General features: G+C 46.7%; 1 protein-coding gene across 3 annotated transcripts in view; it reads right to left on the reverse strand.

The window, feature by feature from the left end:
* Window positions 1–19,542, reverse strand: part of LOC147010444 (nectin 1b-like) — a 52,862-nt gene that overhangs the window by 29,528 nt on the left and 3,792 nt on the right. Inside the window, exon 1 of one of the 3 annotated variants that reach the window (XM_085859891.1) lies at window positions 9,932–10,213. The exons of 1 other annotated variant lie outside the window; for it this stretch is intronic. In XM_085859891.1, the coding sequence (XP_085716017.1) occupies window positions 9,932–10,154 (223 nt within the window). In that variant the 5' untranslated portion in view covers window positions 10,155–10,213. Of the gene's footprint in view, window positions 1–9,931; window positions 10,214–19,542 lie in introns of those variants that run through there. One more of the 3 variants, XM_085859890.1, reaches the window with a different exon arrangement.

Raw genomic sequence — 19,542 nt, forward strand, 5'->3', positions numbered from 1 at the left:
TGTCGACAAGCTTACGGTCTTCGTTTTCTCACAAACCCAATTCAGATGTTTCCTACATGTCAGGCTGCGATCCAGAGCGATTCGAAGATATTTGAGGTGTGGTTCATTCTCGACCGACTTTCCATAGAAGGTAGCATCTAGATTGGCACGAGCCAGGCGATTGCTCAGATGGAAAACAGCGGCGGTGGAATTTTATGGATTGCGACGGAGTCTCCATTTGGTGAAATCCTCCTCCAAAATCTCGAGGCCATTATTGAGAACTCCACTCATGTCAAGATTGCATGATTGGAAGGCAAGAACAAGATCAGCAGCAGAAGCAAACTTTTGTGAAATAGTTACAGGTAGGTCACGTGCATGTGTGTTGAAAAGCATCGGGCTAACACTGGTCCTTGAGGGAGACCATCATTCAGAGTACTTGGTGCACTGGTCATATCCCCAAGTAAAACTCTGAAACGACAGTTGCTCGGCATAGATGCTAGTACTCGCACAGTGGCATAGCAGGGAAGGAGCTTTGCTGTCTTGAGAAAGAGCCCGGGTCTCGAGATTGTTTCATAAGCTCTTGACAGCTCGATCAAGACAACAACACTTTTGTCCAGCCTCAATGTATGTTGTTGAAGCCAGGACATGACCCATAGGGCTTTCCCTCGTCTGCATCATGCCTGTTCCAATGAGATGGAAGGCTCAACTCGCGATGAGATACAGCTTAGCAGAAGATGCTCAAACAACTTTGATGATGTGCAGAGCTATGACATTGGCCGGTAGCTTGAAGGGTCATCTGGCAGCTTCCCCGGCTTGGGAATGACGATAGCCTTAGCTTCTCTTCACATCGAAGGAATGGTACCAGACTGATGGACAGCAGTAAAGAAGGAAGCGCACCTAGCTTTACCTTTAGGCCCGAGATTCTTTAGGAATTCTGGGTATACATCAGCGTGGCCAGCTGCTTTCCCAGAATTTGATTTGGGTGCATCTTCTACTTCATGCAGCATGAATGGGAATGCCAAGCTGGAGTTAGTCGGTAGTGTTGCCATGGAAGCAGAAAGTTCCTGACGCACATTTGTCCGATATTACTTGGACACGATGCCTTTTTTTTAATCTACAATGTCAAGGCTCATATAAGAGCAAAAATACAGAACATATAACAAGGGGAGCAGGATACAAGAGGGGAACAGAGACGTGAGATCTGTGGAAGGGAGAGGGATGTGGTGAGGTACACAGGGTAAACAAGATGGACATTACAGGGACTTTCAGGAAGGAAAACAGGGAATTTGAAGGAGGTTGTTTTGGGGTGGATTAATGGGGGTAGAAAAGATCATGGTTTTGGATGCGGGAAGATAAGAGATGGTGGTGAACAGCTGTTTTGAAGACCTGGAGGGAAGAGTGGGATTGAAGAGAGTGTGGGAGTTTGTTCCAAAGGCGAGAAAAAAGAGAAATGAAAAGAGTGAAGGTGAACAGTGATTCTTGATTTTGGGAGTTTTACAAGAGGGGGGTTGCTGGCGAACCTTGAGTGCCCTGCACAAATATGGGTGTGGGACAAGAGCAGACAGAACAGGGGGGGGGGGGGTGAGGCCAGAGAGGAGACGGTAGAAGACAGAAAGACCACCGACCTGCCTGCGGTGAGAGAGTGAGAGACCTAAAGACTCAGCCTCATCGTGGGAGATACCAATGATCCTAAATGTCTTTGGAATTCTGAAGAAACTTTTATGCAACAGTCTTCGCATTAACTGATGGGTGGGTGATGTTGGAGTGGGCCAGCAGCACCAAGGCGGTGGAGAAGGTTCAATGGGTGAAATATATACTCTTGACAATTTCAATCCATCTTTGATGGTGTGTAGATTCAAGAGCTGAGATAAGTTGTGTCGCTGTGCCTGGGTTTCCAATCGTCTCGTACTCCTTAAAAAGGGCTTCAGTCTCTGGAATCCAATAAGGAGTGAAAGTTTTTCTGTAGCCACGAGGGATGTTGTTCGTGGCAGCAGATTGAGGAGTTGACAAACAGTTTTATAATTCTCAGGATTTAGATCTATGAAGTGATCTTCTCATCTACTTCTGTAGGCCTGGTGTTGGTTTAACGGTTAACGTGGCTGGCTTAAGATCCTGGGGTATGAAAGTTCAAGGATCCTATCACACCATTGAATTAACGCCAAGTGGGGTTGACTCGGCCTGTCATGCTTCCGAGTTCGGCAAAAGGAGTACCAGCGCGCTGGTAACAGGGGACATTGCATTAACAGCACAACCGCACCACCAGAAAATGACACAGCCAAGCAGCCACAGGCTGCATACAAATAAATAAATAATCTACTTCCGTGACAAAACCTGGCCAATCGGCTTTACAAAATTTCCATTGCGGGGAAGGCTTTGATGAGATGAGTGGCACTTTGATCCCAACATGGATGATGGCAGGGTGGTGTTGGCTGTGAGGGAAATGAGGTCGCATCTTTTGCAAACCCATCCAAGGGCTGCGATGACTTGTCAGTCGATACGAAGCAGAGATCAGGGTTGTAATCCCTATTCCGTCTGCATGAGTAGAAGTCGAGTTGTCTGGCATCATACAGTCATGAGCCGAAGCCTAAATCAGGCAACTGTTCACCAACAATGTTGTTGTTGCTGTATCCCAATCAGTGGTGGTGGATATTGAAATCTCCAAGGTGAATTTCAGGATGCTGTGACACTGGGAGAGCAGGGAATGGCCAAACACCAACAGGTGTTTTGTAGATGTTGCTAATTGTTAAGCAACCAATATTCAAAGTTACCAGTTATCAAGAAGATATCAGAAGTGTTAGACTCAGACATTACAGTGTGTGATGAATGGAGGGAGCAACACCATATTTATGATGATGTACGCAGCAGCAAGTTCCCATCGTGTGCTGCCTTTTTCGCTGTTGGTTGCATCATTGGTTCGTGGCGCAGCTACGCCGCCGATGCAGTGCCCCTATGACCAGTATACCGGTGCTCATTGCACCGACCTCGGAAGGATGGCAGGCTGAGTCAACCCCCTGGTGTTAATTCAGTGGAAAACGGGGCTTGAACTCAGGACCCTAGGATCCCAAGCCACCACCCTAACCGCGAAGCCAACACCAGGCCACAGCAGCAAGTTTAAAACCACAGATTCAATAACGAGGAGGTGGTGGGTCAGCGATGTGCGTTTCCTGGAGTGTGATGGCATCAATGTCGTGCTCTCAGGCTCGTGTGAAGAGGTGACAGTGTTTAGCTTGCGACAGGCCTTCCACATCGTTCTGCAAGATCCACAAAACAAACTCCCTCCAACGCTCTGGCCAGATCGACCCTGAAAAGGGCCATTGGAGTTGGATTTAGAGATCAGCAGACTAGAAAAGTTACATAAGGTGCCAGGGCCGAAACGGTGGTTCGTTAATAACGAACTTACCTTCGGGTTTTGTCGTATTAATCAAAGGAGAGGTAATAAAAGGGTTGAAAATCCAGCCATTGGACACCGACTTGGTTAAACCAGAAAAACAAGTCAGGCAGCAGTGAAAATTTTAAGCCTTCACCCTCCCCATAATAATCTTTTGTGGGGAAATCTGAGTCTTATCCACAACCGCAAGAATAACGTCACCAAGGTGTTCAGACTAAAGCTGACGCGCGGCAATAACAGAACTTTTCACTCTTTTTGAAGACTTGCCTTTTAAAATTAAAATAAATAAATAAATTTTTTTAAAAAACAGAATCAGTCATCCCCAGGGATCATTCCCCCACCCTCCCAAACCGCACACCTCCTCGTGAGTTCAAAGTCCTCATGTCAAAAAATAAATAAATATTTGTATACATGATCGAGGTTCGTCGAACAGCGAGAGCAGAAGGACGGGACCAAAATGGAAATGTGGAAACACCAACAGCAGAGCAGAAGTGAGAGAGGATGGGGAGACCGACGCATGTGCGTGAAGAAGCTGCACACAAACTGAATCAAGCACAGCAAGATGAGGAAGGAGAAGCGGGTGGGGGGGGGGAACAAAAAAAAAAAGGAACAAATCAACCGGAAACTAACAAACTGTAAAGGGGTGAGGAAGAAGGAGAGGGGGTGTAAACCAAAAACGAAAAACACTCTACTGCATGTTTGTGCATCACAGCAGAACAAAAAAAAAAAAACACAAAAACGCAAGCACGCAACAAAGCTTGCCAAATACTGAGCCATGGCCCATCATCCGTTACCATGGGAACAGGAATTAATCAAAACGATGGGAGAGCAGAGCTCCATGTATCGGATTTGTGCAAAAGTGTCACCACGCACTCCAACATCGACGGTGGCAGATCACTCACATGTACAACTGTGATCCAGAACATGCATGTCCGTGTACAATCCACGAGCAACAACAAACGTTGAGATGCTTGCTAAAGATGAGGGCGGGATTGCGGAAACCACACGGCATCGAATCCGGCTCCATCCATCCATCTATTGGGACCATACTCCGTGCTGAGCGTTCGTGCTGCCGAAGCAGTCTCCTTGGCTATTGGGCACAATCCTGGAGGGTCGTCACTCTGACACAGGATACCAGCAAGCTGGCACTCATTTTGCCGACCTCAGAAGGATGACAGGCAGAGTCAACTCCACCTGGTATTAATTCAACATCTGAGTGGGATTTGAACTCAGGATCCTAGGATCCCAAGCCCACAACCTGAACCATTAAGCCAACACCAGGCATGAATACGGCTCAACGCCCTCAAAAATACCAAAAATACCACATCTTGTTCAAAAGCCCAAATAGTCCACGACACACACACACGTGCACACGACTTGGTGTAGACAGATCTCACCACCATCGTTCAGACGTTAAACCGTCCTCATGTGATGTTGGAGATGAAACTTCATGGAGGATGTGTTTTTTGGGGGGAAAGAGACGTTAAGCCGGTCATCCCAACGGCTCGAGATCATGGACGTTAAAGAAGAGTCCGAACACCGGCACACAACATCGGTCCACTGAACGACACGGGCTGTAGTTGTCCCACAGGGAATGGACGGCTTCTGCGTCTTAAAAAAAAAAAAAAAATCGAAAACTTGACAGATTATTATGCAAAGTGCAGATTTGTGGAAGAATTTTAAGAAGGCGTCAAGGCCGCGATAAAAACATCCAATTATCAAACCAACAACAGCAAGGACACTCTCTTGTGGTTTCCTCCTCGATGCTTCTTTCACCGGCAAGGATCTTCGCTTTGGCTGTTCTCCAACAGTTTACAAACCTCGGTATTGAATGGATTGTCCAACGACGAAAAGCGAAAAACTGGAAACTCTCCAATCTCGCAATGGAATTACTCACGGCTTCCTGGGATGACTGCAGATGTCGATGAATAAAAAAATGCATTTCTAGTGAAACAAAACGTTCAAAATCCATTGGACAGCTTACACTTGGCCGGAGGTGCCCGTTTACCTGCACAGCATCTGAGTTTTCACTCGAGCAAATGCCAATTTCACGTAAACTAAATGGTGATGCAAGTCAAGAAGCTTTGTTTTTGCCATGTTCCTTTATTTATTTAATTATTATTGTTTTCCAAACAGAGCTGACAAATGCAGCTGCACTGCGACGTAATCACGCACGTGTTAGGTATGGGGATAGGGGAACCGTTTCATGCATGTACAGGTGTGACATGGTACATGAGGTAATTGCCAACTCCTCCCCCTCATCCAGAGTTTGCAATTAAGAAGTTTGTGGAATTTAAACCATGAAATCGGTGCTTGTGACACAAGCAAACCACAAGGACACACACAATCTGACGCCACGGAGAGCACACAAAGCTGGAACTTTTGTTTCAAGGCAGGAATGTGCCCATTGCACAAGAGGGGGAGCCTCAAACAATGGCCTATTCGTTTGGAACTCGCCAAGAGCTCTCGAGCACGGACGAGCGAATGAGGATGCAAATCCTTGCCTGGCTCGAAGAGGTCCAATAGAGCCTGGTGTGCGGAACTCGGGGATTAATCCCACGCAATTTCTTATGGATTTTAACCTCGAGGCCACAGAGCTTGTTGCGCCAAATTTACTTTCTTACCGCATCACGTGATGCCATTAATCTAAGTGCACGTGCAGTCCAGAATCGGTCCCATCCATCTCATTTACTCACAAGATTCACGGTGTTGAGAACAGGGAGTCAGAAGAGACCATGAAAAGCTAAGCTTATATTATACATTTCCTTGTGGGTTATCCTCAAAACTTGTGCTCAAAGAGCCTGCAACTGTGGCACTGCAAAAAACTGCTCGGTATTGATTATCCAAACCCCTTTGAATGCCTGTCTCCGCATCCTACTATCCACAACGTACGTGTCCTTCAAGCCTCCCAGAGCCTCGCTCGTAATAGAAACAAGAGGTGCAATCCCCTTGGCATTTATTCCGATTCCAAAAGCAAGAAGCGTTTCACAACGAATGCTACTCCAATAAACCGATTCGTAAAGTCACGGCTTGGGCCCAAGTTTACGCACAAGCCACGGGTAGGCCCATTTGGCCTTCTCACCTCAACCGATGGCTCATGAAGCTCTGAACTCGGGTTAAAATTCCATAAGCTAGATTATATGCAATTGCCACATCATCTAACAGGCCCTACATTCCAGAAAGTCCACAAATATCTTTCGGTGTGCTTGTATTTCTCATTGAAGTTCAATGTGCTGGGAGGATGGCCTCGAGGTACGAACACTCACCTCAAAGCTATCTCACCTGGGATTTCATCCTGATCCAGCTATAAAACTGTCATCCCGGTGTTTCGCAGACAGGGTGACAGGCTGCACAGAATGAGGTGTTTACATCGTCATCAGGGTGTGTGACGTCTCTCGGATGGACGTTAAACTGGGTGGCCCATCTGGTGGCATTAATTGGTTAAGGATCCCACGGTGTCATTCGCAAAGAGAAGGCGAACGATCGCCAGCACCATGAACAAATTCCAAATTCTTGCCCTAACCTAAAGGGGACACTGAATCAGCAGCACAGTAATGCTACAAGCAATGATGGAAACAAGCAGCCGTAGAGAGAAATAACCCATACAAAATGATTAACTAATTAATTAAAGTACAATTATATCTACCAATGTCCTTGTATCTCCCTGTACGAGATCCACCATGAACCTCGGGTCAATGTGAAGCAAAACAATCTGATGCAGTGCGTGGCAGGTACGGGTATGCTCAAAGATGAGGTGCAGCACCGGGACCACTTCATGAACCCCAGTTAGCTCACGGTAATCTGGGCTAAGCACAACTCTATCCGGCGATCCTGGATTTCACACCAATCGTATCAAGTGAGATGCGTGGGGCCTCGTTCTTCACGGTTCTGTCCCGTCGGGGGAGGATGAGCCAAAGCAGAACACACCCGTCAGATAAGAATCGCCGACCTGAATAAGCAACATTCCACAAAAGCAAGCCAGAAATTCCTTTCTACTACACAAACAATAAAAGCAACAGCAGAGATTGTGAATCACTGTACAGCGGTCAAGCTCATTATCATTTGAAGATGACTCCGTCGTTTTTATCGTGAAATTCCACCGGTTGACACTCACGGTTTCTCAATCTTTAACGCAGAGTTCCTAAACCAACCCGAGGAGATTCGTCGTCAAGGCATGCAGAAAGGTTGCCAAAGATTTCCACCCCAAAAAAAAAAAAAACAGGCCTTTGAGAATCACACAGATGTTTCAATGACTCAAGAGTGATTTGACGAAGCAAAGCAGAACAACACCACTAGAAACGCCACCACATTTTGGCACAAAATGAAAGAAATCAAAATGATGAATCAATTCCAGGAATTCTCAGGATCCAGACGAATCTCAAGGTGAAAAATTGAAGAGCGTCCCAACCATTCCTCAACATTGAGGAGCGAACCCCAACGAGGTGATATCAGCGACTGGTATGTGCTCACACTCGCGCTCACAAAATAAAAAATTCGACATAAAAGGATCTACAGGATTGCCACAAATTATCAGGACATTCTGATCTCTTGGAGGATCGCCATAAATTAATCGGAACATTCAGATCTACTCTATTGGAGGCACCACGTAAAGTTGGAAAATAAAAATATTAAAAAAAAACATTTCGATTCAACCTTTACAAGACAAAAAGAGTCGAACGTACCTCGCCGCACACACAGCGAATGTCAAGGCATTCCCTACTTAACTCCCTCATTTTACTGGTTGCCAATCCTCCCTTCCTGTGTTCACCTCAATTTCTTCACCCTCAAAAACAATTACCTTCCGCCCGATAGCCCGTATCTTGCTGGCATTGCGGCCGAGGACCTGCCAAGGAATCAATTAACTCTGGTGGCGACCACTCGTTTCGCTCCGGAGGTTCAATTGGATGCAGGCCGGGGATTCCAAGATGAGAACCAATTGAATTGGACAGCCCGTTTAATTTGGGGTTTGTAATCCCATGTGACTTGTACTACAACTACACCATGTCTACAAAGCCCTGTCGTTTTTTTTTCTTTCTTCTTTCTATATTGCATGGGAATGAACAGATCGAGGTTTCAGCTTTAATTACCTTACAGGGTGAGCCATGCCTCACTGAGGTTTTCATTCAAATGCTCCATAATTGATGGAAAGTAGATAGGTAAGGTGGGTAGTTAGGTACCCTTAACCGGGCATCAAGGCATTCACGACGCATGAACATTTCCGTGGCTGAGCGGAAACCCTGGATAGCTCGCAGGGAACCGATACGATGGAAACACCTCCCTCCGTGCAGCCATGGGGATCAAACCCACAACGTTGAGGACAATGCAACAAAGCGTTACCCGCTCGACCACCAAGCTACTCCCCATGATTGAAAGCGATGCACAGGAGGGAATCTCCCCCCCCCCACCGCCGGCAACAGTTCTTCGCCAATGACACCACGTCGGCCGATGGTACTTGCAATGGTACTTGGAGCACAACATTCTAATAAAAGCACCACCGCGTTAGCTCAACGGCAGAAAGAACATAAATGGACGTTTCAAAACATTGCGTGAGACCAGCTGCTCGAGAGGGTGTTCCAATCCAACGGACCCCGGTTTACCCCGAATCTCCAAAATGACATCCTCCAAAATGTCAAGCCAATGCTTCCACAAAAAAATATTTGTTCAAATCGTTGAGATATACAATAGGTCTCATTTTATTTATTATTATTATTATTATTATTATTATTTTGATACAATCCCAATGATGGAGGGTTTTACTCGTAAAGGATGTTGGTGGATACGTGCTAACAAAGGGGGCACACATGCATGTGAGCCTCCAATCACTGTCCCCCCCCCCCCCAAACACCCAAGTTGTTACTCATAAAGGTCATGTCAATGAATGAAAATTACACTGGACTTTCCATCAACCCAGTGTGGAGCAGATCGGAGGAGAGAAGGAAAAAAAAAAGTGAACTATTTCAACACTCCTGTCCACAACCATGTGAAAAGACAACCACAGTCCCTCGGACATCTGATCAGTCTGCTACGTCAGGGTCACCATTATACATCCTACCTTCACCCATGGGGGGTAGAACCCAGCCTGCTATGTCAGGGTCACCATTATACATCCTACCTTCACCCATGGGGGGTAGAACCCAGCCTGCTATGTCAGGGTCACCATTATACATCCTACCTTCACCCATGGGGGGTAGAACCCAGCCTGCTATGTCAGGGTCACCATTATACATCCTACCTTCACCCATGGGGAGTAGAACCCAGCCTGCTATGTTAGGGTCACCATTATACATCCTACCTTCACCCATGGGGGTAGAACCCAGCCTGCTATGTCAGGGTCACCATTATACATCCTACCTTCACCCATGGGGAGTAGAACCCAGCCTGCTATGTCAGGGTCACCATTATACATCCTACCTTCACCCATGGGGGGTACAACCCAGTCTGTAATTACAACGATGTTTCATGAAATAACAAAAGAGAAATAACGTCTAGAAGCACAATAAGACTACCTTCGTGGGAAGGGCAACGATAGAGAGGAGAGAGAGCGAAGGTGGAGGTAATGGTTACCTGGCAGGCTGGCTCCGAACAGGCACAGGTACAGGGACAGGTAGAGGGACAGGGACCTTGCCTCCATCATCGTTTGCATGTCTATGGACACGATGTGATTTCCTTCCTCACTCCAATCTCTTCCTCTTCGCAAAGTCCTCCTCCGCTCCCCGCCCCCACTATTCGTTCGTTCGTTCGTTCGTTCAACGTTTCCTTCTTTATTAATCCTTCGTTTATTCTCCATCCATTCGGCTTCAACTCTTTCATTCTCCCCTTCCCTCCTTCCTTAATTTTCTTCCTTCTTCTCTTTCCTTGATGACGTCTTACAACTCCCAGCGCAGCGCACCTGGACCTGCCCGAAGCCCCGCCCCCTCCACACGTCAGGTAAACAACATGGCCAATTGTTCCCTTCGTTTTATAAAGTTTATAAATAAGTGTTTATTATTATAAAATGTGCTTATCACGATGTATACACCTGTGATACCGTATTTGGGGATACCTGCTCGATATCGGAACCTCATTGGTGTCCACCTTGGAGGTTAAGAGGAGTGCTGAATCACGGAGCCCTCCTCCTCCCCCACCCCTCTCTCTCCCCTCCTCCCCTCCCCTCTCTCTCCCCCCTCTCCCCTCTCCCTCCCCCTCTCTCTCCCTCCCCTCTCTCTCTCCCTCCCCCTCTCTCTCTCCCTCCCTCCCCCTCTCTCTCTCCCTCCCCCTCTCTCTCTCCCTCCCTCCCCCTCTCTCTCTCCCTCCCCCTCTCTCTCTCCCCCTCCCCTCTCCCCCTCCCCTCTCTCTCTCCCCCTCCCCTCTCTCCCCCTCTCCCTTCTCCTCTCCCTCCCTCTCTCTCTCTCTCTCTCTCCCCCCTCCTCCTCTCGCTCTCTCCTCCTCTCTCTCTCCCCTCTCTCTCTCTCCCCCTCCTCCTCTCTCTCTCTCCCCCTCCCCTCTCTCTCCTCTCCCCCTCTCTCTCTCTCCCCCTCCTCCTCTCTCTCTCCCACTCCCTCTCTCTCCCCTTCCCTCTCTCTCCCCTCCCCTCTCTCTCCCCTCCCCTCTCTCTCCCTCTCTCTCTCTCTCTCCCCCACCTCCTCTTTCTCCCTCCCCTCTCTCTCCCTCCCCCTCTCTCTCCCTCTCTCTCTCTCTCTCCCCCACCTCCTCTCTCTCCCCCTCCCCCTCTCTCTCTCCCCCCTCCCCTCTCTCTCCCCCTCCCCCCTCTCTCCCCACTCCCCTCTCTGTCCCCTCCCCCCTCTCTCTCCTCTACTCCCCTCCCCTCTCCCCTCACCTAGATCAGGCGAAACAATCACTCAAACTCCACGCAGATCCCCTAAAACCCTGAATTTTTTCTAACGCCGTGGACAAACGTTGGTACATCAAGGTGGATGAAGGTTGTGGTCAAGTTTCATTGAAATCGTGTGTTTGGTTCAAGCGATATTAATAACTGACGTGTTTACGGACTGAATGACTCACCTACGGACATTGCTCCATCGAATAAGCTCACCTGACTCAAGTCCGTGGGAGCTATGAAAAAAAAAACAAACAAAAAAAAACTGATGAGCCCTCTTTTATATAAACATCAGCAAAGGTACCCAGCGTTGCCTAGCAACGCCGGGTCACTCCTCCCACATTTTCCCACTGCATGCCTCCTCCCTCCAGACTCCCAACTCACCCCTTCCCCTTCCCTCCCCCTTCTCACCTCCTCCAACCTCACCCCCCACTATTGACAGGAAATGTGAATGGGAATTTCAAGTCATGCCTGGTGTTGGTTTAATGGTTGGAGAGGTGGGCTTGGGATCCTAGGATCCTGAGTTCTAAATCCCACTCAGCTGTTGAATTCATACCAGGTGGGGTTGACTGTGCCTATCATCCTTCCAAGGTCGGCAAAATGAGTGCTGGTATACTGTGTCTAAGAGCCAAGGAGACTGCTTTGGCAGCACCAACGCTCCTCACAGAGTATGGTCCCAATGGATGGATGGATGGGATGGATTTGAAGTCCCATCATTACCAACACCCTTCTTTCCCACTTCCCATGACTTTCAAGGCTTGTTCTGGACCTGCTCATGAGATTGAAATAAGGGATCTCATCAAAAAAGGATGAGATCAAAAGAGGATTTTGGAGGAAGAAGAAGGAAGAGTGGTGAAATGAGATTGAAAGAGTGGTGAAATTGAAATATGACATTGAAAGAGTGGTGAAATATGAGATTGAAAGAATGGTGAAATGAAATTGAAAGAGTGGTGAAATATGAGATTGAAAGAGTGGTGAAATATGAGATGGATGATATTGAAAGAGGAATGAGGAGGAAGACAAAGGAAGTGGTGAAATGAGATCGAAAAAGGATTGAAGAGGAAGAAGAAGAGTGGTGGAATGAGATTGAAAGAGTGGTGAAATACGAGATTGAAAGAATGGTGAAATATGATATTGAAAGAGTGGGGAAATATGAGATTGAAAGAGTGGTGAAAGATGAGATTGAAAGAGTGGTGAAATATGAGATTGAAAGAGTGGTGAAATATGAGATTGAAAGAGTGGTGAAATATGAGATTGAAAGAGTGGTGAAATGTGAGATTGAAAGAGTTGTGAAATATGAGATTGAAGGAGTGGTGAAATATGAGATTGAAAGAGTGGTGAAATATGAGATTGAAAGAATTGTGAAATATGAGATTGAAGGAGTGGTGAAATATGAGATTGAAAGAGTGGTGAAATATGAGATTGAAAGAGTGGTGAAACATGAGATTGAAAGAGTGGTGAAACATGAGATTGAAAGAGTGGTGAAATATGAGATTGAAAGAGTGGTGAAATATGAGATTGAAAGAGTGGTGAAATATGATTTTGAAAGAGTGGTGAAATATGATTTTGAAAGAGTGGTGAAATATGAGATTGAAATAATGGTGAAATATGAGATTGAAAGAGTGGTGCAATATGAGATTGAAAGAATGGTGAAATATGAGATTGAAAGAATGGTGAAATGAGATTGAAAGAATGGTGAAATGAAATTGAAAGAGTGGTGAAATATGAGATGGATGATATTGAAAGAGGAATGAGGAGGGAAGACAAAGGAAGTGGTGAAATGAGATCGAAAAAGGATTGAAGAGGAAGAAGAAGAGTGGTGAAATACGAGATTGAAAGAGTGGTGAAATACGAGATTGAAAGAGTGGTGAAATACGAGATTGAAAGAGTGGTGAAATAAGAGATTGAGAGAGTGGTGAAATATGATATTGAAAGAGTGGTGAAATATGAGATTGAAAGAGTGGTGAAATATGAGATGGATGATATTGAAAGAGGAATGAGGAGGGAAGACAAAGGAAGTGGTGAAATGAGATCGAAAAAGGATTGAAGAGGAAGAAGAAGAGTGGTGAAATACGAGATTGAAAGAGTGGTGAAATACGAGATTGAAAGAGTGGTGAAATACGAGATTGAAAGAGTGGTGAAATAAGAGATTGAGAGAGTGGTGAAATATGATATTGAAAGAGTGGTGAAATATGAGATTGAAAGAGTGGTGAAAGATGAGATTGAAAGAGTGGTGAATTATAAGATTGAAAGAGTGGTGAAATATGAGATTGAAAGAGTGGTGAAATATGAGATTGAAAGAGTGGTGAAATATGAGATTGAAGGAGTGGTGAAATATGAGTTTGAAAAAGTTGTGAAATATGAGATTGAAGGAGTGGTGAAATATGAGATTGAAAGAGTGGTGAAATATGAGCTTGAAAGAGTGGTGAAATATGAGATTGAAAGAGTGGTGAAACATGAGATTGAAAGAGTGGTGAAATATGATTTTGAAAGAGTGGTGAAATATGAGATTGAAAGAGTGGTGAAATATGAGATTGAAATAATGGTGAAATATGAGATTGAAAGAGTGGTGAAATATGAGTTAAAGAGTGGTGAAATATGAGATTGAAAGAATGGTGAAATGAAATTGAAAGAGTGGTGAAATATGAGATTGAAAGAGTGGTGAAATATGAGATGGATGATATTGAAAGAGTAATGGGGAGGAAGACAAAGGAAGTGGTGAAATGAGATCGAAAAAGGATTGAAGAGGAAGAAGAAGAGTGGTGGAATGAGATTGAAAGAGTGGTGAAATACGAGATTGAAAGAGTGGTGAAATACAAGATTGAAAGAGTGGTGAAATACAAGATTGAAAGAGTGGTGAAACATGAGATTGAAAGAGTGGTGAAATATGAGATTGAAAGAGTGGTGAAATATGAGATTGAAAGAGTGGTGAAATATGAGATTGAAAGAGTGATGAAATATGAGATTGAAGGAGTGGTGAAATATGAGATTGAAGGAGTGGTGAAATATGACATTGAAAGAGTGGTGAAATATGAGATTGAAAGAGTGGTGAAATGAGATTGAAAGAATGGTGAAATGAAATTGAAAGAGTGGTGAAATATGAGATTGAAAGAGTGGTGAAATATGAGATGGATGATATTGAAAGAGGAATGAGGAGGGAAGACAAAGGAAGTGGTGAAATGAGATCGAAAAAGGATTGAAGAGGAAGAAGAGTGGTGAAATACGAGATTGAAAGAGTGGTGAAATACGAGATTGAAAGAGTGGTGAAATACGAGATTGAAAGAGTGGTGAAATACGAGATTGAAAGAGTGGTGAAATATGATATTGAAAGAGTGGTGAAATATGATATTGAAAGAGTGGTGAATTATGAGATTGAAAGAGTGGTGAATTATGAGATTGAAAGAGTGGTGAAATATGAGATTGAAAGAGTGGTGAAATATGAGATTGAAAGAGTTGTGAAATATGAGATTGAAAGAGTGGTGAAATATGAGATTGAAGGAGTGGTGAAATATGAGATTGAAAAAGTTGTGAAATATGAGATTGAAGGAGTGGTGAAATATGAGATTGAAAGAGTGGTGAAATATGAGATTGAAAGAGTGGTGAAACATGAGATTGAAAGAGTGGTGAAATATGAGATTGAAAGAGTGGTGAAATATGATTTTGAAAGAGTGGTGAAATATGAGATTGAAAGAGTGGTGAAATATGAGATTGAAATAATGGTGAAATATGAGATTGAAAGAGTGGTGAAATATGAGTTGAAAGAGTGGTGAAATATGGGATTGAAAGAATGGTGAAATGAAATTGAAAGAGTGGTGAAATATGAGATTGAAAGAGTGGTGAAATATGAGATTGAAAGAGTGGTGAAATATGAGATGGATGATATTGAAAGAGGAATGGGGAGGAAGACAAAGGAAGTGGTGAAATGAGATCGAAAAAGGATTGAAGAGGAAGAAGAAGAGTGGTGAAATACGAGATTGAAAGAGTGGTGAAATACGAGATTGAAAGAGTGGTGAAACATGAGATTGAAAGAGTGGTGAAATATGAGATTGAAAGAGTGGTGAAATATGAGATTGAAAGAGTGGTGAAATATGAGATTGAAAGAGTGGTGAAATATGAGATTGAAAGAGTGGTGAAATATGAGATTGAAAGAGTGGTGAAATATGAGATTGAAAGAGTGGTGAAATATGAGATTGAAAGAGTGGTGAAATATGAGATTGAAAGAGTGGTGAAATATGAGATTGAAAGAGTGGTGAAATATGAGATTGAAGGAGTGGTGAAATATGAGATTGAAAGAATTGTGAAATATGAGATTGAAGGAGTGGTGAGATATGAGATGGAATCGCGACCGCGTCGCCCACCGGACGGACAATTCAGTCGTGATCCTCCGGGAACTATCGCCCGGAGCCAGTCACGGGTGGGCCTTTCGACCTCACCACAATCGTGCCAATCGGCCACCCGTGTAGGATAGGGTTGTTCGCCAAACTCGACCTACCTAAGTACCCACGCAGATGGTAAACCGGGCGATCGTACCTCGCCGCAGGTCGACTCCGGAGACAAACCGCTTAAGCGGTCCGTTCTGCAGTGATAATCGGAGCAGTGTTATCGTCGGCCTCGACGGTTCCGATTAATTACCGGGTGTATTAAGCCCACTACGAACCCTTGAGGTGAAGCAGGATGGAGGGTCAATAAAGAAAAGACGAAGCGAAACGGGAAAACAGTTCACACAAAGCACATTTATTTCCCGGCACGCACACGGAAAGCACACATATACAGCCAAACAGTCAAAATGCACATATAGCAACAAAAACAAAAGCAACAACGACACAGAGTTACTACCAACTACGCGCACACACGGCAACACTTTTACAGTTCTAGTTTACAAACGGCGCCAACACACATTTACTCAAAAGCAAAGGAAAGAAGCCACCCTCAAAGACAAGGTGGCAGACGGGCCTGTAGACCAATATGCACGCGTGACCTGAAGGAGCGGCCAGGCCCGCGAGACCAGGGGGAGGGGGTCCTACCCGCGTCCTTGTGACGCGTTGGCGGACGAGCCGCAGATATAGCCGCGTAGCTGTGCCCCGACTCCGTGCTCCTTGGCGGGTTTCGTTGGCACGACGTTTGGAGTGGGGTGGGAACGGGCCCCCTTGTTGCACTATCTCAGCGCGGGGGAAAGGGGGAATTGTTGATGCCCTGGGGGAGGGAGAATGGCTGGCTGGCTTGGGTCCCACGACGAGCGATCCCACACCGCGACCTCGTCGCCGACCGCCGTCCTTCTCGCCTCGGACCCGAGCTCCTTGGCCTCTTCCCACAACTCTTCTCAGCCGATTCCAGAACCCAACTCAATGACACTCTGATGACTTCGCCACCCGACTCGAATCACTCTCCACCCGACTCGACTCTGCCACACCGATGACTCGACTCACTCTCCACCCGACTCGACTGTTCCTGCCACACCGATCACTTCGCCACCCGACTCGACTCACTCTCCCCTGATTCGCCTTGAGCTCGCCGTTTTATAGGCCGGCAGGAGAAAACTATGCAAATATCCGAATCAGGTTGACCTCGGGGGCGGAGCCACACTCACCAATTGGACAGAGGAAAAGGGGCATGAATCTCCCCTGATCCGAGAATTTGCATATGTCGATTTCACACAGATGCGCCTGGAGGCGGGGCCAAGCCGCTCCACGCTTGCTAATTGGACGGAGGGGAAGTGGGCGTGTGGCGTTCTTGATCCGAATTCTCCCTCGGAAAGGCCGCTATTTGCGCTCGCGGCTCGGTGCGTTCGGCACCAATCGCCGAACGGGCCCGAGACAGCCCGACGCTCAGTGTTCACAGGTGGTGCGGGAATGGCCGTAGAAGGAGAGAGGTGAAGGTGGTGGAGGGTTTTCGGTGGTGGTTTGATGGTTATGGTGCTGTTTGGGAATGACGGTGATGCGATGTTTGCGGGAGCGAGTTGTGAAGGTTAAGGTCATGGCTGTTGGTGTTGTTGTTGTTGTCTGAGGGTTGGAGCATGGTTGTAGTTGGTGACGATGGCTCGCGTGTTGGTTGTTGTGTGATGGCGGTTGTGACGTGGTTGGTTCAAAATAAAGATCGAACAAAAAAACGGCCATCTCAAAGCGTCGCAGCCCGGATGAATCACGTAAATTCCAGCACTGCAACGGGTTTGGGCTAACTCCACATGTACTTAGAGATATCTCACCTACGGGCCCTTCATGGTGTAATGCGAATTTCCACAGCCGTAACAATATATATCTATATTATCAGTATATATATGTATGTATATATATATATATATATATATATATATATATATATATATATATATATATATATATATATATATACATACATATATTGTTGCGAATTCGCGCCCACCGGCGTGCGAACGACCGCATCACTCGAATCGCGACCGCGTCGCCCACCGGACAGACAATTCAGTCGTGACCCTCTGGGAACTATCACCCGGAGCCAGTCACGGGTGGGTCTTTCGACCTCACCACAATCGTGCCAATCGGCCACCCGCGTAGGATAGGGTTGTTCGCCAAACTCGACCTACCTAAGTACCCACGCGGATGGTAAACCGGGCAATCGTACCTCGCCGCAGGTCGACTCCGGGCACGAACCGCTGAAGCGGTCCGCTCCATGCTACAGTGATAACCGAGCGGTGTTATCGTCGGCCTTGACGGTTCCGATTAATTACCAGGCGTATTAAGCCCACTACGAACCCTTTACGTGAAGCAGGATGGAGGGTCAATAAAGAAAAGACGAAGCGAAACGGGAAAACAGTTCACACAAAGCACATTTATTACGCGACACACGGAAAGCACACATATACAGCCAAACAGTCAAAATGCACATATAGCAATCAAAACAAAAGCAACGACGACGCAAAGTCACTACCGACTACGCGCACACACGGCAACACTTATACAGTTCTACTTTACAGACAGCGAACAACACACATTTACTCAAAAGAAAAGGAAAGAAGCCACCCTCATAGACAAAGGGGGCAGACGGGCCTGTAGGCCAATATGTGCGCGTGACCTGAAGGAGCGGCCAGGCCCGCGAGACCGGGGGGTCCTTCCCGCGTCCTCGTGATGCGTTGGCGGACGAGCCACAGATATGGCGGCGTGGCTGTGCCCCGACTCCGTGCTCCTTGGCGGGTTTCGTTGGCACGACGTATGGAGTGGCGTGGGAACGGGCCCCCTTTTGCACTATCTCAGCGTGGGGGAAAGGGGAATTGTTGATGCCCTGGGAGAGCGAGATGGCTGGCTGGTTTGGGTCCCACGACGAGCGATCCCACACCGCGACCTCGTCGCCGACCGCCGTCCTTCTCGCCTCGGACCCGCGCTCCTTTGCCTCTTCCCGCAACTCTTCAAAGCCGACTCCAGAACCCAACTCTTCCTGCCTCACCGATGACTTCGCCACCCACTCGACTCTCTGCCACACCGATGACTCGACTCACTCTTTCGGCCACACTGATCACTTCGCCACCCGACTCGACTGACTCTCCCCCCCGCTCTCTTCCACTCTCCAACCAAAACTCACTCACTCTGCCATGATTCGCCTTGCGCTTGCCGTTTTATAGGCCGGCAGGAGAAAACAATATGCAAATATCCGGATCAGGATGACCTTGGGGGCAGAGCCACGCTCGCCAATTGGACGGAGGAAAAGTGGGCGTGAACCTCCCCTGATCCTAGAATTTGCATATATCGATTTCCTACAGACGCGCCTGGATGCGGGGCCAAGCCGCTCCGCGCTTGCTAATTGGACGGAGCAAAAGTGGGCGTGTAGCGTTCCTGATCTGAATTTTCCTCGGAAAGGCTGCTATTTGCGCTCGCGGCTCGGTGCGTATCGCTGACGGGCCCAAGACAGCTCGACGCTCAGTGTTCACAGGTGGTGCGGGAATGGCCGTAGAAGGAGAGAGGTGAAGGTGGTGGAGGGTTTTCGGTGGTGGTTTGATGGTGATGGTGCCGTTTGGGAATGGCGGTGATGCGATGACGTGAGATTGAGTTGTGAAGGTAAAGGTCGTGGCTGTTGGCGTTGTTGTCTGAGGGTTGGAGCGTGGTTGCAGTTGGTGACGATGGCTGGCGTGGTGGTTGTTGTGTGATGGCGGTTGAGACGTGGCTGGTTCAAAATAAAGATAGAAGAGAAAAACGGCTATCTCAAAGCGTCACAGCCCGAATGAATCACATAAATTCCCTCTATACAACGGGTTTGGGGCTAACTACACATGTACCTATGAAGATATCTCACCGACGGGCCCTGAATGGTGGTTTGCGAATTTCCACAGCCGTAACAATATATATATATATATATATTGGATATAAAATTCTTTCAACATCAAAATTATAAA

The sequence above is a fragment of the Eptatretus burgeri genome, chromosome 16, assembly GCF_056783735.1.
Source record: "Eptatretus burgeri isolate ZD-2024b chromosome 16, Ebu_testis_v1, whole genome shotgun sequence".
NCBI classification, from domain to species: Eukaryota; Metazoa; Chordata; class Myxini; order Myxiniformes; family Myxinidae; genus Eptatretus; species Eptatretus burgeri.